This window comes from Mixophyes fleayi, chromosome 2, assembly GCF_038048845.1.
Source record: "Mixophyes fleayi isolate aMixFle1 chromosome 2, aMixFle1.hap1, whole genome shotgun sequence".
Classification (NCBI taxonomy): Eukaryota; Metazoa; Chordata; class Amphibia; order Anura; family Limnodynastidae; genus Mixophyes; species Mixophyes fleayi.
Window position 1 is genome coordinate 298,353,760 of NC_134403.1, and position 16,217 is coordinate 298,369,976.

At 36.1% G+C, this 16,217-nt stretch overlaps 1 protein-coding gene across 1 annotated transcript in view; it reads left to right on the forward strand.

The window, feature by feature from the left end:
* The window catches only part of ANOS1 (anosmin 1), a 174,087-nt gene that overhangs the window by 65,781 nt on the left and 92,089 nt on the right, over nucleotides 1-16,217 (forward strand). The window contains exons 3-4 of the mRNA XM_075196468.1: nucleotides 11,233-11,295; nucleotides 15,432-15,654. Coding sequence (XP_075052569.1) covers nucleotides 11,233-11,295; nucleotides 15,432-15,654 — 286 coding nt within the window. The remainder of the gene's footprint in view (nucleotides 1-11,232; nucleotides 11,296-15,431; nucleotides 15,655-16,217) is intronic.

Consider the following 16,217-nt stretch of genomic DNA (forward strand, 5'->3'; position numbering starts at 1 on the left):
TACAGTGCCTGTCCCTCTAATCAGAGTTTTATTGCTCATGTAGAAGAGCCATATACATACGCATCATTCAAGCACCAGTATTATATGACAGCTTCTTAATGAAATGACTTGCAAGATGATTTAGCTTAACCTTTGCATCTTATGCTTAGCATGTGTATGTGATGCTGATGCACACACAATTGTTTTATTTTATTAATGAAATAATCGGATTAATGAAGTGTTCCAAAATGCTGCAAGATGCAGTATAATATTTCTCAGTCAAGCTATGAATCTGTTGTATGAACTTTAATGTCTTTGGGACCATTTTTAGATTAAGCCCATAAAACAGTATTTCTTTAAACAGATTAGGTGCAGACTTAGTTCCATATAGTAAAAAAGAAAAGACAATGCCTAGAAATATGTTTTAATGAAAACTAATATAAGTATAAACTATATAAGTAAACATAATTATCCATAAAGGTCAAATTAGTGTTGAGTTTAGAGATGTGGCAGAAATACATATCTAAAGAATTGGCTTAAAAATAAATATTGTATTGAAGAAAATTCACCAAAATCAAATATATCTAAATCCTAATAAAAATCATCAAAAAAGGCTTTATTTAAGATGCATATAAAAAACACACTATACTTTCCTAATCCTTAATCACTCTTTAAACTATTGAAACTGACGCATTTTGCCATTGTCTATAACTTTCTCCTTGTTACATATAGGTATGATCGCTACAGTGGTCTTCATATGGAAATATGAATTAGCATTAACAGTAACATTTTACATTGTATGTGCTTATTATTATTTGAAACAATAGTATTTACTCACTATTTGACTCACTATTATGCATAAATATAAATACTTCCAAGCCTATATATTACTGAGCTAAAAATATATCTAAATTAACAGCCGTATTCATATTAAGTCTGTACAACATGCTACTACAGTGTCTGTCACATCTATTTGCTGACAGTTGTTATCTTAAATAAGCTTCCAATGAGGCCAGAGCTTATCTACCCTGCATCCCTCCGGAACAGAACTGAAATCTATGTCTAAGTGACAGCATTACATTCTCATAGCAAAAACTGTGTTCTAGTTCTACATAGCGGCATGGCCAGGCCCAGCCTGGAAATCTGGTAACTCTGGCATTTTCCAGAATGGCTGGTACACCTGACAGTCTTAGTGGAATGGTCAGGATTCCTAAACGTTTGTTAAAATGGTTAGTTCATACTTTCCAATTCTTAAATGTTGGCTTCCAGGAGATCCAGGGAAGAGTTGGGGCGTGTGGGGTGGGGCTCAGGGAATCGCGTCATTTTGGCCCTGCCCCCCATGGTGCAATGATGCAAATGCATCATTTTACCATAGCGACGGGCCAGAATGAAGTAATTCCTTGAGAAATGCGTCTTGGAGGCTCCAAATCCTGCTCACTTCACTAAGAAGGGAGCAGATGCAGGAGGATGTCTTACTCTCCTAGGAGTCCGGGAGCCTATCCGAAATTTGGGAGTCTCTAGGACATTCCAGAAGAGTATGAGTTTGCTCAGCCTCAATCATATAGCACTGAGCTGCAGTTGCTGCATGCTCTGCGTTGTATGTGACAGTAGTATATTGAAACAAAATTGAGCCACCCAATGAATAATGGAACTCTTTGCAACATAATTGGGTTAGGCACAACAATAATTGTTTTGATATGTCTGGAGCAGCTTTATTTTTACTTTACTCTGTGTGCCCGAGCTTGGCACACCCTTACTGTACATTGACTACAATAGCATACGCCCATTCCCCACCCCTTTCAGCCCCTGAAGTCGTAGGCTGCCATGAGGATCCTTTGTGTTCGAAGATTATTTGAATGTACTTGTGTTCACTGCGTATGGTTCGGTTCTGGGGATGCACAGAGTAGTTTTATGCAAAATACTGAAATTTAAGCAAATTTGCGTTCCTTAATGAATCAGGAAAACTATTTTTTTCCCCCATAAATCCCCCTAACCAAACAACGCTGCAGGGGTCTATTAATGCCTGTAATTGGGGTATTCTCCAGGTCTAGCAGCCTGGAGAAATTTGAATGCGTGCAGTGTAAGTTTGTCAGTGGCAGCAATCAACTTTAGGGTACTTATCCATTGGCATTAAAAATGCATATTTTAATAGTAGAAAACTATTCGCTTTCAAAATGCATTTGATGGTGTCTTTTCTCTTGCATTTTTACTAGTGTTTCATAGATGACTGTATGCTTTCAAATGCATTGAAAAGGGTAAAACCAAGAACTTAGGACAAGGAGAAAAACGCTACAATGCAAATGAGTATGAACTTACCTGGAACAATGATTTTTAGTGCTAAATTAACGTATATGTGTTTTACAAATGATAAAAATGCATGTAAAATGCATAATTCAAATACCATTGGATATATAACCTTATACTACACTGTACTGTAGAACACTCATTTTGGTGAGTACCTTCTTACCTGGGAGGGATGTCCACAGTTCTGCTGTTCAATAAGAGTGGGTGATTGGGGGGAGGGGTTGTCTGAAGTGCTTCTTTGACTATTTCTCGTTGTCTATTTAAGGTGTTGGTAGCTACACTGTTAACCATTACTTATGTTTTGCTTGTAGGTTTATTCAACAAAATAGCAATCTCACTATTATAGCTTTTAGGTATTTACAAATAGAATGTTTTGCACAAGGGATTCATTGTCAATTCTTGTTCTCCTTTCATGAATAACAGTATTACTCTGCATACTATAATTTAAGTAAATTCCCTTCAATTCTACTTGTCACCAAAGTAAATCCTAGCTGAAAATGTGCAGGCAATTGTCAGATTTGCCTGTCTCGAGACTTCACCTTCACTATTGTCCCTGTTAAGTTACAGTGCATAGCCTTGACAGTTACAGGGGCACAATCAGTGCTTATAGAGAGCATGAAAGTATTGGCTTAGCATGTACAAAGTATGTGCTAAAATATTATATCACTTGCATTAACTACAATAATCTGCTCTATCCCAATTAATACTTTAGCAAAACACGATTCAAATAACTTTAATTCCTAAAATAATTAATTTACATTTATACACAAGTGATTTTATTGATAGTGTATTGTATTAATTGCTTTAAAACCAGCTGATATTTACAAAAGCTTGACGTTCTGACATTCTTCTCCTTCAACTGACATTAATCAGGTCACCATACATGCTCCATCATGAAAGTCGTTTGAGGAATTAACCATGAAACAATAGTATTTTCTTATTGTGTGAAATCAGAATAGAAAGCCTAAGGCTACTGAGGTCTTTTTATACAGGATGCATCCTTCATGTGTGGATCGTAGACTTAAAAGAGATTTAGAATAACTAAGATACCCAATTTCGGATAACTAACAGAGTTGCCATTCAGACAAAGCAGCAATTTTAAGCCAGTGGGGGTCTAAAAGGCTTTTATTGAGGAGGGAGATGCTATTTGAAGTGTGCAATGAATAGCAAACTGCAAGAAGATGTACACACAATAGCTAATTATATAGGTATTATGAAAAAAAATAGAAGTGTAAACTGCATTTGCTTTGTATGCATTTTTGTGTTTTTTTTTGTTTTTTTTTAAACCTATGTCATTTTATTAATATCACTTTCTTGATTGGTGAATGCAAAAAAAAATTTGGGGATTGGTCAAGGTAAAATGCTAAGCCACAGCTATATAATGAGTGCTTGCTTATACAGTACATTCACTTTTTTCTTATTTGAAAATGTATCTATTGAGTTTATTTAGGAATACTTAAAATAAAAGGGAAGGAAGGAAGGGGTGTACAAAGTCTAATTGGGACCAATGGAATTCTGATAATAAATATATTTGTATATATACATCATTTAAGCATTATTCACAAATAAACATATATATAAATCTTAAACAATATAGTAAAGAGGAGATATGAGGTCCTTTACACTTTGATGCTTTATTTAAATATATTTTTTGTAACATTGTATCTTTCACATTGCTCTGGAATAGATGCCATTCTGTGCAATAGATACGAAAAAGTAGGTTAATTTTCTGCTCAGCTGAATATGAAATGATTTTATATTGTAATTTACCATAGACAACATTATGAATAGAAGATGTGCATAATGTAATAACTAATTGCCACAGGGTTGTTGTCTTCTCATTGCTATGTACTTTCTAACCAGCCAGGCGGAGCGATTATGAACACATATGCTTTTCTGTGTCATCACGGTTTTCTGTTTCTTCTGGCTGTCAAATTCTCAACATAGTGACAAGAGTCACCAGGAACGTTTCTGTATTGGTTACACAGACATGAAGTGTTCTCCCCCAGCAAAACATTAAATACAGAACATGATGCAAAACATTTTTTGGAGTTGTTCAGTGTCACATTCCACCACCCGGGGATAGTATGGCTTCATTAAATAAACCAAATACCTTTTTAAGATTCTACAGATTTTTCTTGACACCCAGTTAACATTTAAACTACATTGCAATCATATCTACATGCATCATGTTCATAGCTATTGATATTCACGCAGATCCAGATTGGATCTTCTCGTTGACAGAGTAACTGGTGACATTGGTGATATGATATGGTGTTGACAGAGCAAGAGTTCAAAGGCATGGTTGAAAGTTGGATTACTCATGTCTTATTAAAATCAATCTAACACCAAAATAGCCTTAGGGGGACGGTTGCAGAGCTATATACCATGGTAAAAAATGACTATCAACTTTAATGATGGGGATGACTGGAAAGTATTGCAATCTATATAATATTATCAGCCTAGAACATGTTTTACATAAAGTTTAGTGTCAGTTGAATCAGAAGGAAGTAGATCTCAACTATGTTTTATCATTCATGTTGTGCTGTTTAAACAGTCTGGGCTACCTTAGGAAGGTAATATGTCTATTTAAAAGAATCTCTCTTTCCATACCAGCGGTGGATAACAGGCGGCTTGGACCCGTTGCCTGCAGCCCCCCAACTGACTGCCTCCGATCTTATCAGAATGGGGGCAGCAGACTTCCGCGTCATATAGCCTCCTCAGCACAGTGCAGGGAGATCACGTGGCATACCCGGAGGAGGCGAGAGGGCACGGTGCACTCCCTTCTTCCTCTGTGCGGCCCTTTTGAAGGCTGGAGGGCCGTTCATGTGACCCAACAGCTTATTCACGTTGCCCCTCACTGATTTATACAATATCATCACTGATCCATCCGCTGGAGTCTGGATTTGTTAGCAACTTTGTAAAAAAAAATCTTGCGCACCTATATAAATTAGAAATGGTGGAGAACAATAGTTAAAGGCTCATTTGGGGCAAGAACTCATATGAAAGCTTTATAATGACAATAAAAACTTAAAATAATAAAAATGTGATGTAACCCATAGCAACTGTAGATGAATAATTAAATTCAGAAATTCTATGGGAATGAAACTAATCCTCAGAATGTGTTTTGCTTTTAGTGTTACTGTTAAAAATACTGCAAAGTCATGTAGAATGGAAAAGTTAGTTTGTTTGTTAGATGAAGTGATGGATCTAAATATCTGGCCTGAGTTTTTCATGATATGGGTGATTCAATTTGGCTGCTTCTAAAATTCAGCTGTATCTCAGAGATTCACCTTCGGCGAAATAAGGATCCTCTTAACTGTGTTTAATGAAAGTCTATTAGACCCCCCACTACAATATAAATGGGAAATATAACTTTATGCTGCCATTTCCCTTTTATCTTGTAATATTTTTGTCACTTGTTTCATGCCACCACTTATAAAGAGCACAGGTCGTTTATTCAACTACGCCTGGAACCATTTTGATGTGAAACCATTACTTTGTAAGGGATAAAATAGAAGAAAGAACATAATCATTAGCAAAATATATTAAAGATAACTCTAATAAAAAAAAATGGGTGGAGTTTAATTAAGTAATAATAATAAAAAAACAAAAAAAAATGCTTTGTCTTAATTTGTCGCATCTGACAGAGTCTCCATTGTGTTTGACAGTCCCATGCCGCACTCCTCTATTCTATGCCCACTTGGCAATCTGCTCCATGGTTTCAGGTGAATGGAAAGTTCACAGGGGAATAACATCCATATCAGTTCGGCTTGTTTCAGTCAGGCAGAATGGAAAGGGAAGAGTGCAATGTGGTGTGGGACTATTAGACCCATTGAGGATCCTGGGCAATCTAGCAAATGGTTTGTGGAAACGATGTTAAAATTAGTCTTTTATCTCATTGAACACCATCTAAAACTTTTATTTTAGTTTTGGGTGGAGTTATACTGTAATTTAATGTTCATATGCATTGTTCTTGGAAAAGCTTATTCTTTTGTTGTTTTACATTTTAGGAAAGCTCTAAGATTTAGAGTGTGATAACTCGCAAAACTCTTTATTTGTCCTTGAATTATGACGCATTGATATCTTGAAAACAATAAAATGTCAACACAGTTTAACAAGTCATGTCTGCGTTAATGTGTATTACTGTTATGTCTGGAGATAGCCATAACATACACATCATTTGTTTCAACTGTCCACTGGCCTGCTAAATATATTCTGGCACTGAGTCAAAATCAACCAATCAATTTACAAGTACTAAGATGTCAGATGGTATCATCCAAATTCTCGAGTATGCACAAATGTATCCTGAAATTATGGCTGAATTACCTATATAATTAAATTAAAACATGGGAATTCAATCTAGAACATACTGTCACATTTTCCAATAACACCCAGTACATTGAAAATACTAATCAGTAGTAGGGCTGGTAATAATTAAGTGAAAGCTTTGGTGAAGGTATGCTCAATTTTTTGTGGGGTACTGTAATTCCTTTTGTAATATGTCATATGTACATGATATTTACTGAAAGGTGTTTATGTATTTTAGAGAAAGTATATCATTGCACTGAAGTGTCCACATTCTGATATCTGATAGTGGCTATTTAACATGTTAATTTACTACTGTTGAGGTCAAGGAACCACAATATTTATTAAAATAGTTTTCTACTCAGGAAGAGTTTTACACATCCCATCAGTCTATTACATCAGTAAGGATCCCTCCCTTGAGACCCCCACAGTTAGGACCAAGCTGATGCTCATTATATAGAGCAGATGCATGGAGGCAGAAGCAGTTTAGAAAGCAATCATCATCATCATCATTTATTTATATAGCGCCACTGACTCCGCAGCACTGTACAGTGAACTCATTTACATCAGTCCCTGCCCCATTGGAGCTTACAGTCTAAATTCCCTAACATACACACACACACAGAGACTAGGGTGAATTTTGATAGCAGCCAATTAACCTACTAGTATGTTTTTGGAGTGTAGGAGGAAACCGGAGCACCCGGAGGAAACCCACGCAAACACAGGGTGAACATACAAACTCCACACAGATAAGGTCATGGTCGGGAATTGAACCCATGACCCCAGCGCTGTGAGGCAGCAGTGCTAACCAGAAGCCAGTAATCTTTCCTAGTAGCATGGAGGTGAGGCAGAAGCTCAAATGGAGATAATTCATCTCTATGGAAAGACACAGCTGCAGTGCACATGACATCTTAGCAAGGTAGATGATGGGGCAGTAATATAAGAAAGAGCAGTAGGTTCTACTTTCTCCCTGTCCCTAGCCTGTTACCTGATTTGGAAACTTGGATACAGTGGTGGAATATTGCCATTGTGGGAGTTGAAGAAGATATGGGGCCTCTATGTGTGGGGGGCCCTGCAAAACCAGTCCATCTGTTCCCCATAGTAATGTTTTTGGGTGGCTGTCAGTGATGCTGGTCCATCCTCCAGAGGACAGAGGATGGATCTAATAATCTACATTACATTTCAGCTGCCATTTAGTTGCCCAGTTTGCCATTTTATCTACATATTTGTGTAGGAAGTCACTCTCCTGCTCTGTGTTAATAATCTACATAGCAATATGGACCAGACATTTTATGCCATCTACAAGTCACTGATAAAAAAATACAAATAGACAGGGCCCAATATTGATCCATCCCTGTGGTGCATCATTAATAACCTTAGCACAGTTTCAATATGTTCCAAAAACTGAAACTAAATGTTATATTATAAAGCTCCAATAGCCAAAAAAGCGAACAGAAAATTTAATGAATAAATGAATTAAGCTTTACATATGAAGGGACAACTTTGCTGTTCCCTTATTCACCTGATGAAGTTGTACTACAACAATACACATAAGGATCATAGCTAATTTAGGGTCTTGGAGTATTTAATCACTTTGGGATCAGAAAATGATTCCTGATTGTACATGTACTTTGGCATCCCATGACAACTACAAACCACTAAAACAAGAATACACATAGAACATATGGAGACATATATTTAATTGCAAGTACTGTTTGCTATGTGCATCCGTTCTTTGGTTTTTCATGTCTATTATTATTAAATTTTATATTGGAAAAGTCTGGTCAGTTGTGCCGGGCATAACAGTTGTATTTGGGACTATTGTTCCTAGTTTACTCATTGTGTGATCATTTATCAATGGTGGAATTGTGGTTTTAAGAATATGTTTGATGCATCTATTAGTGTGATATACTGCAGTAATATGCTTCTTGATATAGACTTAATAACTTAATATGAACCTAAATACTCTTCAAGCACTCCACTGAGTGCTGCCATATTTATACATAATGTGCAACCACATCTCAACAATTACCTATTAATTAAAGCATAGTATTACCACTTAGGTACTCTTAATGGAGGCATCAAAAGCAATAAATGCATTTTTGATTCACTTCTCATATCTCCAAGTTCATGGATAAACTAATAAATATAACATGGATAAACAAATAATATAATATGGTGAATTAATTTTCCTGTGTATTAATACACAGGGAAATTACTGCACAATATAATATTTGTTTCAGTGTACAATAACACAGGGAAATTACTGCACTATATTAAAATTATTTATTTTTTATGTTAAGAGTACATAAGTGGTAAACTGACACTAGTTATATTTTATTATTAGTTCATTCTGTGTTTTTTTTTTATGTTGGAGCGCTATTATTTCTACAGTTTATTGACTAATGCTTATTGATATGTCAGTGGAGTCATACATTGTTTTAGTGATTTAAAGTTACTGATTAATTTTTCGTTTTAAAATTTTGTCTCCCAAGTAAATGTGTTTTATTAGAAAATTGTGTTTGTGTTTTTGGCTATTGGAGCTTTATATTAGAGTATTTAGTGCTGTTTTTCCTGTGTTCTGTGGAATTATATTGAACTCTTTTGCAAAATCCAAATATATTATATCATTAATTTGCATTACCAAGATCCAGTTTAAAACGTCCTCGTAAAGACTAATTGCATTTGTTAAGCATGTCCGGACCTTCATGAAACCATTTGTGTTATCAAATTGCTTTCTACAATATATTTCAGAATAGCAAGTTAATTATTTTCTTTCAAAATTAATGTACGAATGTACGTATTATAGAGACTTGTAAGTAATTGACACATCTTGTGTGAACATTACCGATACTTTAAGGAAACATTGTCTAAGTGCTATGTATATAATATACAATTTCAAGCTCTAAACACTTTATGTGAAAGTGCAAATGTTATGGGAAAGTGACATTGATCCATGTTTATGTTTATGTTTATGTGCCGAGTAGTCCTTAAGGTTAACAAAATGTCTGCTCTTTCCAGCTTGTTATCTTACATTACCCATAACCTTCCATCCACCCCATACAATATCCTTCATTGCTTTTCAAGTAAGAACTCTCACAATCCACGGTTATTATTCATAAGTCTGTTTAAAATTATTTTGTTTCTCCATTTTGCAGATTTCCATTCCACATTGCATTTGTATATCCGCATTTTATTGTCTAAGTCTTGAGCTGGGACCGTCACAGTCAGTTCATTCTGCTCTGTGGTGTAGATCTGTGGCAAAATGTTTGAAATTTTGCAGCCAAATCTGTAATGAGGCGAATATTTCGCTGAAGATTTTTAAAAATTTTGCTCCCCTACCCAAAGAAAAGCTGAAGCAGGGAGGATGCTGTAGAAAACATCCAGGGATATTTTCCGTTAATGAAAATTAATTTGGAAAACTGTCTAATTAACAATTCCTAAAACATATTTAAGTTGTCATTTCAGAATACTTTGCCCTTATAGTATTTGTTTCCATTGTTAATCGGCCCTGTTGACGCATATTATTATTGTATTACCCTCATATGACTAGTTGAGACCAGCACAGGGCCTGATGTAGAGGTGGATGCAATTTATACTGAAATTGTAAATTGCATCCCGTAATTTATAAGTCGTACAAACGGTGTGCAACCCCCCCCCACTGGGGTTGGATAAGCTGATTGGGGGTGGGGGTTGCATTTTTTTTATCTAATAATTTTTTTCTTCTTCTTTTAATATAGTAAGTTCTGTGCTGATGGTGATGATGATCAGCACAGAACTTGCGCAAGAAGAGAGCACCTGCAAAAGATACGTCTCCGAGAGACCTATCTGCAGCTGCTTCCAACACTGCATAGCATGTAAAGAGCATGTTTCTCAGCGTACAGAGGTACAAGGGGGCGATCCGTCTCAGCCTGAGTGCAAACTGAGACGGATCCTTTGCTAAAGTAGTCGAAAGTGCTTACAAGATTGACTGCATCTAACTCTACATGAGGCCCACAGTATTCAACTCACCAGGTTGCATTTCACCCTTGCAAATAGAGTGTGTGTGGTGCGGGGAAAGCTGTATACACCTATCCTTTTTTGGTTTATCTGTGACAAATTTAGCCTTATGTTGTGATACACAGTTGTGTGAATGCTGTAGGGCATTTAAAGTATATTGATTATGATTATTATTATGATTATTATTATTATTATTATTATTATTAATGTGTCCTAGTATCGTATTTTTTTTAAGTACTGTTGCTAGAAGCATATTGTCAGCTTTCTAAGTTATAAATAATTAATTTTGTTAATTGTAAATGCAGGAATGCCATGATAGAATTTCAGAGGGATCCAATTTCCTTTAAACATAGAAAAAAATATAATATGCTTTTTGAAATAACCATTTCAATACATTTTAAAAGAAAAGCTTCATGGGTGGACTGTATTTCAGATATTACACTCCGCTAACCTCTCAGTTCACAGGAGTCAGAGAACATTTAATGACAGATTCAAAGTGAGTCACAGTAGAAGTTATGCTGTTATGTCTGCCGCTGTTATTTTTTTCCTGGTTTTGAGTATTACGTTCCCAAGAAATAAAAATAAAACACATGCAGCAAAATGACAACCGTTTGACTAGGTGTTTGTTCAATCTTTCAACAGTGCTTGGAACCGTGCAAGGAAACCTGGGATTTGAAAAAGAATAGCTGCCAAAGTCTCTGTGAGGTATGTCATATTTATTTTGGGCAAGGAAAGTCACTTCTCTCATGGAAGATGCCATGCAAGACCCTCACCCTTGATGTTGGAGATTTATGATTAATTTAGCTTTCTATAAAGCTATTATTGTAATGTAATTAAAATAAAGATCAGAATGTTGCACCATTTCCAGAGGCATTTTGCCCCCTTCTGCTGCCAGAGGCAGCTTTTGTGAAAGGAATAGGGGGAGAAGAGGTAGAATAATCCCTTTCATTGTCCTGCCCCCCACTGTATGTTAATGATCTGCAGGGATTATAGAAAGGAGTGCAGGTTTGTCATGTCTTCCTGTAATCAATTATTTTGCAGCATCCAGTGACCGTAGCGCTGATATTTCTCAGCTCTTCCCGGGGTCTGACAGGCCCTGCCTTTTGAACTTCTCTTTAAAGACAACACATAGTAGCATAGCTTCCAACGTTGTGGGAATTCAAATCAGATGGTGATGGGGCGTGGCCACCTCACAACAGGGCGTGGTTTTGTCATGGGTGTGTGTACCTTCTGCTTCTCACCCCTCCCTTAAAAGACCATGTAATTGCTGCACACATATGTGGCACCCGTTCACCGCTGCCCTGCTAAGTTGGGAGGGATGTACTAGGGAGCAAATAGGTAGGGTTAGATAGGTGTAAACTTGCATACATTTTATGCTGCAATATTAGCTGATGCTGGCTATACATTGTTCTTTATTAACCTTTATTTTGTGCCAGTGTGATAGGCAGAGTTTACAGAGAATACTTTAATTAGCCTCTGCCCCAGTGAGATTATAATATAAATTCTCTACCACACACAAATTATCACCAGAAGTCAATGAACCAAACAGTATGTTTTTTAACTGTAATAGGAAACCGGAGCACCTGGAGGAAACCCGCACAAACACAAGGATAATAGACAACTCCACACAGTGCGCTGACCAGAATAGAACCCATGGCCCCAGTGCTGTCAGGAAGCAATGCTAACTACTGTTCCCCTCTGATGTATAACAGTCATCCAGCACGATTGTCCAAATGACTGGGGCCGTTAGACCACAAGTGTGTAAGCCCAATTATCACAGATCTCTTATTATTTATGAAAACTTAATAATACAATGATGTATTCCCCCCAATTAAAAGGTAAAGATATTATTAGACTTCACCTTATGCAGCATGAATTTTAATTATAGTTTTTTATTTTCATTTTACTTTTAATTTTACCATGCAGTATTTTATCCATGAACAAGTTGCTTTAGTTTGATAGTCATCTTACCTAGGTGTTTTGCCCTTACACAGTAATGTATATTGTATGTATATCATCATGACAAACAAAAGAACAAGACATGTGACAGGTTTACAAGATATGTATCTTAAAAGCTAATTTCACAGAAAAATGAAAAGTGTTTATTTTTTCTGTGGAGTGAAAGCTGCATCACCACTTGTTGTTTCAAATCAGCTCCTTCCCCACCTTGGAACTCCGTAGGCTTCTCCCTGCTGCCACTTTTCCTGGGACTCCATGATTTGTCTCTCAGCCCTGGCTGAAATCCCAGGATGTGTGATGCTGCAGCAGGGGACCAATCAAAAACCACAATCACAGAGATTGCATCTTCGGATTGGTCCTCCAACTCCTTCCCTACCCCTCTGCAGCTTAAACCTTATGCCTCCTAGGTGACAATGCAGCTTTAAGTAAATTAAGCTAAAATATAACCTTTCTAGGCACTAGTGATACTGTAATGGTGAAACCAAAGTTATTCTTTCTCCTGCTACCACTTGCCTGAATAAAGGAGGAAACCTGATGAGTTTAATTCTACCTTTAACCACATTTTTAGTTTAGACCAATGGATCCCAAACTTTCGCAGTTCGAGGCACCCTTAAAGTCTCCATAGTTTTTTCAAGGCACCCCTAAGCCAAACTAATTACCAAGTAGCCCCACTGCTTTGCTTACCACCGGCCCTGGTTGCGGCACCTCTGTGAGATCGCCCGTTGCAGCGGAATCCCAGGCAGCTGCAGCACCCCGCTTGGGAACCACTGATTTAGACGTTTTAGTTTTAAGTGGAATTAGACTTTACGTACACTGGGGAGAGTTGTGCAATCATGTAAAAGCATGACACAAGGACAAATGAAATATTTTTAAATAAATTGCCTGGAGTACTTGAGATATTTTATGTACAAATATAAACTATTGTAGATACCATATTTTCTTTGCGTGTAATATGTTCTTTGGTACTCGCTGACTGCAGTAAGAGAGACCACCATTAGCAACAGGACATTCTACTTTTAGTAGACACTTAAGCTATCTATCAGTTTTCTTTCTGCTAGCAAACAGTTGCAGTGCAGCTGTAGACTATGCAATTCTGGGTAAACATCTTACTGATTAGTGACTGAACCTAAATTTAGAACTTCAAAGACTAGTAATGAAGAGCAAAACACTTTTGCCTGAGAAAAAAAGCTGCAAAATAGAGCAAGTAAGAGAAGGCCATGGGGTAAATTAGACCCCAAGGGATAATAAACAGTTTTAATTAACTAGCTGCAAATTCACACAGAAGATTGTCCTTTTACCTTCTTGTGTGTATTGTTTTTATATGAAATAATTAAAAGGCCACTAAACCTACAGAAAATTGTAATCTATTGTATATAAAAGTACTATATTAGTAACATTCACAATTTATATTTGGAACATTTTATGAGAGTATGTGAACGGAAGATAGTCAATAGAATGTTTTCATCACAGTGGACGTATTTGTTCCTAAGTACAACAGACTTCCTGACAGAAAGACTATCTCAGCCTAAAATAGCTCAAATCACAGGGCTGTAGGTTACATTGAAATATATAAGGTTACAGTATATACAAGTCATATGTGTTAACTCCTAGTGTATGGGGACTTTTACATATAATAGTAGATGTCACAAGTTTGTGTTTCATCTAGGATAATGGTTCAGTAATCCTTTAACAATGTCCTTTAGTCCTTTAACAATATAATATACCTATCCATTAATTAAGGGACATCAGAATAATAAAAGAAAAATTAAAGCAAAATTCAAAAGCTAATATTTACAGATGTGCATTTTTTTTTGGAACTTGTCTCAGGACAAATATGTTTCACGTGGGAAGTTTTTTTGGCTGCTTACATAACATTATGGGCCTGAGTCATTAAGGAGAGCAAAGCATAAAAAAGGAGAAACTTTGCACCTGGGCAAAACCATGTTGCTTTGGAGAGGTAGGCAAATTTAAAAAGTGGAGACAGATTTATAGCTAATGTAGGGTATTTCCTAGATTAACTTTAAATTTCAATGTAAAAATAAAGCTATCAAGTATTTGTGTGCTAGATGATAAAAACACCCAGTATTTAACTTATGTGCAAAATAATAAACTAATTTGCACCCCTTGCATTGAAACATGGTTTGTCCCGGAAAACTTCTACTCCTTTTTTTGCCTTAATTTCCTTAATGACTCAGTCCCTAAATGTTTAAACATAATCACACTTTAGCAATCAATAGGAACGTGTTATACCTAAATACACAGGGCAATGACATGCACTAGGTTAAGATTTCAAGCAACATCAACTATTTTAAAGGGGAAGATCAACTATTTGGTTCTTAAAGGATACTATGAAAGGAGTGGTTTATTTTTTGCATTAGGGCACCTTACTTCTTTTAGTTTTTAAGGTATACAGTATGCTTCTATATACTGTAGCCTTTATTATTTCAACCTGTTTGCTGGAGGAAACAGTCAACCTGGCAGATAGGTGTGGGTCCACATGACAGTTATACAAGTTCTCCATTGTCTTTTATGCTACAAATGTATGTTTTTTTGTGTTTTGTTTGGTTGACTTAGTAATGCTGTGTCATATACGAGAGCAAATTTTGATGTAAGCTGTTTTAAGACACTTTACCCCTCTATTCCCTCTGGATTTTAAAACACATACTTCAAAAGCCTAGGACAAGTGTAAATATCATTAAACACTTACTCTGTGTTTCTCTCCAAGTACTTCATTTATTATGTGATTTTTATTACAAGGTTTATGTTTATTTACACTCGATGAGAAGAACTTTTTGTTTCTTTCCAGAGTTAAGGTGTAGAGAGTGGCGAACTTTGAGGCATCACAGTTTATAACCGTAAAGTGTAATGTTCTTTTTTTTCAGCCGCTGTTTCCCAAGAAACACTATGAATGTTTAACCAGCTGCGAGTTTCTCAAATCCGTCTTGTCAGTGAAGCAAGGTGATTGCCCTGCTCCAGAGAAAGCCAGTGGATTTGCTGCCGCTTGCGTAGAAAGCTGTGATGCTGATAATGAATGCTCTGGGGTAAAGAAGTGCTGTTCAAATGGATGTGGCCATACATGCCAAGTACCTAAAAACTTGTACAAAGGTAGGACTTTTAGGAAGTTTTTTGTATTATCATAATTTCAGAAGCCAATCTTTGTGTGCGATAAGTTGTATCAAAATTTTTAGGTATATATTAGTAATATGCTTGTATCATTACCCTTGATTTTATAGAACCATACAGGGAGATATAATGCAAACAAAATTTTATTTCACTTTCAAAGTGTAGTTTATATCACAGTCTTCTAAAAAGAAAAATTGGACGTGTTGCCCCTAGCAACCAATCAGATTCTAGCTATCATTTTCTACAATGTACTAGATAAATAATAGCTAGAATCTGAGTGGTTGCTACATCTCTACATTTGCTTGTTAGAAGGTTTTGATAAATATATCCCCAAATGCATTTTGTTTCTCAGTTAATCTGAAGCAGCATATAATGTTAAGACTATATACTATAATAAGAAAATTAAAAGGGTTAAAATAAATAAAATTAACATAAGCCCATTTCTACAACTTTTAGTCTGTATATATGTTAAATAAAGCAATTTGAAGAAAACAGGTGATTAAATGAAGTTCATAGATAAAAGTTCTAAATAAAAAGCAATGTTC